We start from the raw sequence: 6000 nt of genomic DNA on the forward strand, positions 1-6000 counted from the left end.
TTCGGCAAACACAACTGAACTGTGTAACTGAACTTCAGAGAGAAAAGGCCTTGAATCATGACCCTTCTCTCAGGCCTTAACACCACTGTGGCCTGTTTGTCTGAGCTGCTGTGAACCCACAGGCAGACTCACATTCATGTTTTCAGCTTTGTTTGCCCATGTGGGGAGTCGGAATAATGCTCTTTGGCAGTTAAAATGCTTTATCTTGAGATAGAGTGAAAGGTGAAGAGTGTACAAAGGAGGCTTCATCATTAAAGAACACTTAGCCCTTTAAGAAGATAACATATATCAACCTACTTAACTACAGTTTCATGTGTTTCATTCAGCTATTTCAGTCCATGTCACTTGCTTACGATGCAGAAGTTTAGCTGTAGAATCGCAGGAGGAATATTAGTATTTTGCCTAACTAGTACTGCCATCTGCAGGCCATATGTTATTTCTGCAGTTGTCTTCTGGATACTATAAAACTGCGTGGGCTTGATGGTGATGATGCATAAGTGGAGATGTAAGGACAAATACTGAGAAAGAAAGAAAAGCATTGTTGGGCAAATACGGTAGCCTATAAATAAACAGAAAAAAAAGGTGTGACACCGCGAGACCACATTTCTAATGCTCTCCAGTTCCTTCCTCACAGTAGTTAAATGAAACAGTTATCTCATGCTGTGCTGTATTTGTCCTTAATGAGCTGCTGCCCACTTTGTCCTGAGTGTGGCCAGATGTCCAAAGCACATGGTTTATAATTACAGTGTTGTAGTAATACAAATACGTCACCTGAGGGAGCTAGCCTGTGATTAAACTACCGGAAGTCACAGCTATAGGAAGAGGAACCTTTTTTTCAATTGCATAAACTTTATTGAACAAACTGCACATATCATACATTTTGACCACTGCAAAATCCAGGTAAACTACAAAATAAAAAAAGGAAGAAGACAGAAAGAAGAAAGAAACTAAAGACACATTTATAATGGTATAAGAAGAATCACGGTACATATACAGGCAGTGCACAAGTCATAGATAGGAAACAAATGTCTCTTTTCTAATCCAGTCCAAATTTTAAAGTCCAAAGATTATTCCAAGAGCTCCGTTCCTTCACAACAATGGAGGAAAAAAATGAGTGGAAAACATGCATTTGTAGCGTATCGCTGCCACATCTGGAAAAATGGATCAGTGTTACGTTATAATGTAAAAAGTTTATTGTTTTAACAAGAAGTTTTTCATGTTATAACAATATATTTTCACGTTATAACAATATAGTTTCATGTTAAAACGTGAACTTATATTGTAAAAACGTGAAAAGTTTCACATTATTACAATATAGTTTCACGTTATCCGTGTTTTGGGCCATGTTGATGCCTGTTCATTGAAAATAGCCAAGTGTCAAACCACAACCGGAGTATATGGGTTCACCTCCTCCCGAGACCATATATTGCATTATAATGTGGAATTTGTAATGTCCTAACAATATAAATTATCACGTTATGACGTGAAACGTTTCATGTACGTACGATATAAATTATCACGTTATACCATGAAACTTTTCACGTTTATACAATATAAGTTATCACGTTTTAACGTGAAAATATATTGTTATAATGTGAAAAACTTCTTGTTAGACCAATAAACTTTTCACGTTATAACATAATACTGACCCATTATTTTTTTCCTGGTGTGGCAGCAATACGCTTCCGTACATTTAAAATCGGTTTCAGGGAAACTAATTTTTTAGGTTATTGTAAGAAACTGGGGTGATGTTTTTTCTTTGTTTGTTTTGTTTTGTTTTGTTATGTTATGTTTTGCTTTTACCTTATTGTATTTTATTTTACCTTTATTTAACCAGGAAGTCCTATTGAGACCTGAAAATCTCCTTTACAAGAGAGACCTAGCCATGTTAACAGCCAATCAAAACACATTTAAAATGCAACAAATACAACATATGATATAGAAATCCACAATAAAACAACAACTATTCAAACATAGTGGCTTCTCAGGTCTCTATCACCACATTCTTTATGATGTCCTTAATTCATCAATGGATAGAAGTGTTTCTAAGAACCTTTTTCACCTTTGTATAAAGGGACAGAGTGCTGGTCCACACTCCAACACTGTAGGTGGCGGTAATGCGCCTCCATCCGGTTGCCACCCCACGTAACACCAAAAGAAGAAGAAGCTTCTCCGACGCACACATCCCAGCTGCTCTGCCGCTGTTTCACTCATTACTTCGGATATGAATATTGACAGAAATGTGGATTTAGCGGATTTGAGCAACGGCCTCGAGAATGTTCCTGTTTTTACTGAACGGAGTTCAGCCGTAATGACGTTTCCTGAATTTCAGGTAACGTTACGTAGCATAAGTTGAACACATGTAACGTGAGCCCCTGAAGTCCAATGCGTTTTAGTTATTTATTTTGCTAGAGGAGTGCTTTAAGAGTAGGAACGTCTCCTTAGGAACAATATAATGTCATATAATGTCATGTGTTTAGCTTTACAGTGAACTGGTACCTCAATTAGATACATTAACACCTGCAAGTTAACTGTTGTTTCCACGTCATAGCAGGAAACACACAGGTGTCATTAATTACATTATGCCAGTGTTGTGTTCAAGTGTCCCAGGTGACTTTGATACTGAGCCAGCATGTTCAATACCAGGACCCTGACACTGCAGCAGATGGAGAGAGCCATCAGCCATCATGCACTTTATCATTCAGGGGAGACCGGGGATGGTTGTAACAGCACCACTTTCACCAAGAGGGGATGACATATGAGTCATGTAATGCATTTATTGTATGATCCCTTTCTTCCTGACCTGAATAATAATACATTTTATTTATGAGCACCTTTCAAGACACTCAAGGTCACCTTAACAGTGAAAGTAGAGAAAGTAACAACCGATTATTAAAGTCAGCAAGATAAGGAATACAGTAACGTAAAAAAAAAAATTTAAATAGTAAAGTAATAATTACATAACAACAAAAAAAGATTCGGCAAAACAAGTTAACGTTGAATAAAACTGCTGTTATTAACCCCCTTCCCATCAAGCTATCATGACATGGTTGGTACCAAGGAATTTCTTTAGTCCTCTCGTTGGATATGATACCAATCCTCACCATATCATCACCATATCTTCACTGGAGCTTTAAATGTGCCCAGCCGTCTGCAGTCTCTGAAAGACAGTAATGTTGGCTGAGCATACTGGAGTGGAAGAGGTTAAATCCCTTTGAGGTGTTAAGGCCAACTACAGCCAACTTGAACCAACTTGAGCCAACTTCCTAGTTTTTTTTTTTTAATATAAACACATAACACAAACATAGAATTTGTGTATGTTATGAGGTGGAAATTTTGTGAAAATGAATTATTTCTCAAAAAAAGCTTGTGAAACATACAGTATCTTAACTATGAATAACTGTTATATCTGCATTAAGCTAGTACTGGCTACATATTGGTCTGGCTCCAAGAAATAAATAAGATGTATACAAGATCTTTGGCACTGCCTGAAATACACTGCAAAGACTCTGTTGACATGTGTTTGGAAAAAATGAGATAATAAAAAAAAATACAATGCATTTTATTTATGGTCAAAGTCCTACTTAAGCTTTGTCTAGCAAACCTAGAAAAAAACTTGCTGAAACCTGGTGTTATCAGCTCTATCACATGAAATACTTTGCTTCACCAGCAGATGACAGCAAATCATTACAGGCTACAGACACATCCTCTGACTCCAGGGGAGGGAATCGAAAATAACTGCCTCTGTAGGACCAAAGGAGCTGTCCTAGTTAACACGGCCTGCTGGCCACGATGCTCCAGAGGACCTCTCTGACTGCATTAAAATGTAACCAATTTTTAAGAAACATCCTGTAGACATGAAAGTCATCATCATTGCTGAATGTGATAAAACTAGAGTTGTATGTGGTAATGCATTAAGTCATTAAAGAAGGTTGATTTCAAGTTCAGCTATTACTTTTTATTAATAAATTATCTCCAGATCATTTTCTCGATTCATCGTTCAGTCTATAAAACGATAGAACAGAAATGTCACAGTTTTCCTAAGCTCAAGGTGGCGTCTTCAAATGTCTTGTTTTGCCCGGTTAGAAGTCCAAAACCCAAATATATTCAGTTTCCTGTCTTAAAAGACGAAGACAAGAAAACAAACCTTCTCATTTAGAAGGTGGAACCTGTGAATGTTGTTTGAGAAACTGACTAAAATGATTTATGATTGTGGTTGATTTATTTCTTGTTATTTACAGTTTTAAACTTGTAAAATTTGTTTTCATTTCCAGTATTCCCCAGATAATGTTCAGGGACCAGGTTGCACCATTGACCCCAGTGAAGTAACCCTTCCTGGATGCTCCTGCCTCTCCCACTCCTGCTTCACTGAGAGCTGCTCCTGCCTGCAGACTCATGGGCAGGCGTACGACAGCGCAGGCACACTGCTGAACCTTAGCAGGACGGACTCTGGCTACTGCTCGCCTGTGTTTGAGTGCAATGCCCTTTGCACCTGCAGTGATGCCTGCTCTAACCGGGTGGTGCAGAGAGGGCCAAGACTCAGACTAGAGGTTTACAGCACCGAGAACAGGGGCTGGGGAGTAAGAACATTAGAGGCAATCCCACATGGGACATTTGTGTGCGAGTATGCAGGAGAGGTGATCAGTTTTGAGGAGGCCAGACGCAGACAGCTCGCCCAGAGATCTGAGGAAAATAACTACATCATTGCCGTAAGGGAGCATGCAGGTACAGGCTCCATCACAGAGACATTTGTGGACCCTGCCATGGTGGGAAATGTAGGCCGTTTTCTCAACCACTCCTGCCAGCCCAACCTGTTCATGCAGCCAGTCCGTGTGCACTCTGTGGTTCCCAGGCTGGCGCTGTTTGCTGGACGGAACATTGATGCGCAAGAGGAGCTGACGTTTGACTACTCCGGAGGATACAGTAATCAACCACCTGTAGAGATGCTGTCCACACAAAATGATGCTGCCATACAGGCCAGCAGGACAGATGGACTCCAGAGGAAAGAGTGCCACTGTGGTGCCAACAACTGTGTTCAGTTCCTCCCATTGGATTTATCGATTATCAAGTGAAGTAAATGAAATTAAATGTCATATCATATTTGTTTTTATCTGAATGTATAAAGATGGATTCATTTCTGAGAGATGAAGAAATGATTTTTATCAAACCTAATGCCTCTAATTTCCTTTAAACCCATCCTTCAGTCTTATCTTGGTCTATTTTCAGTTTCCCTTACATCTTGGTTAATTTAACCACTCATTAGAACAAGACAATGCAACTCGCTGATGGCTCCACAAACACAATGAGCTGGATGAGTCATGTCTGTGCCCGTCATTGTTTCCTGTTTGGTCCCCGCCGTGTCTCCTGATCGGCCAGTGTCTCCCACTCAATGTAAGACGATGCAATGAAAACTAAATCTCAAGGCATGAAAAATAAGTTTTATTTTTCTGAAAGGAGAAACTTATTGACACTCCTGTCTGTTCTTTCACTTTTACAATTCATTTCATCTATCGGGGGATGCTTGTTCTGTGCATGACATTTCCCACCAGATTTACAGTCTTGCAGCTCTCATCTTGTTCTGGCACATTGAGGTCCCATTTCTCACACAACACATGAATCTGGAAGGAGCAGAAGCATCATTTGCACTGACAGAGATTGGTGGAATGATGTACAATAGGTTATAGGTGGTTTAATAGCCACATTCACCATAGAATGAATCCTTACACCCTTACAGCTGCCGAAGCTAAATGTCATGTCAGTCAAAAACAAAACACCCAAATTCTCAGTAGAAGTAATGGCTGTCATATGTTTCCATCAACTTGACATTTCCGTCTTCATGCAGTGCAGCCTCCCCTTGTAGATATTCTCAGCTTCTCATTGCACTCAAACCTCAAGAGAGGTGGGACCAATTAAAAAGGGCCAGGGGGTGTTTTTTATATAGAAACAGCCTTTATTCCCCTGTCAAAGGAGGGGCGAAGGTGTCCCACTTCAGTGTGACCA

General features: G+C 39.7%; 1 protein-coding gene across 3 annotated transcripts; it reads left to right on the forward strand.

Annotated features, from left to right (window-relative positions):
• The first annotated feature begins 2159 nt into the window (after positions 1-2159).
• On the forward strand, positions 2160-5358 carry setmar (SET domain and mariner transposase fusion gene). Of its 3 annotated transcripts, XM_050039356.1 has the most exons (3): positions 2160-2332; positions 4275-5073; positions 5264-5358. In XM_050039356.1, the coding sequence occupies exons 1-2, from the start codon at positions 2225-2227 to the stop codon at positions 5070-5072; spliced, it is 906 nt and encodes a 301-aa protein (XP_049895313.1). In that variant the 5' UTR covers positions 2160-2224; the 3' UTR covers position 5073; positions 5264-5358. The 3 variants fall into 3 exon arrangements, with proteins under 3 accessions (XP_049895313.1, XP_049895314.1, XP_049895312.1); XM_050039357.1 differs by lacking the exon at positions 5264-5358 and having other exon boundaries at positions 2160-2767; positions 4275-5184; XM_050039355.1 differs by lacking the exon at positions 5264-5358 and having other exon boundaries at positions 4275-5184.
• The last annotated feature ends 642 nt before the right edge of the window (positions 5359-6000 follow it).

Source organism: Epinephelus moara, chromosome 24 (assembly GCF_006386435.1).
Source record: "Epinephelus moara isolate mb chromosome 24, YSFRI_EMoa_1.0, whole genome shotgun sequence".
NCBI classification, from domain to species: Eukaryota; Metazoa; Chordata; class Actinopteri; order Perciformes; family Serranidae; genus Epinephelus; species Epinephelus moara.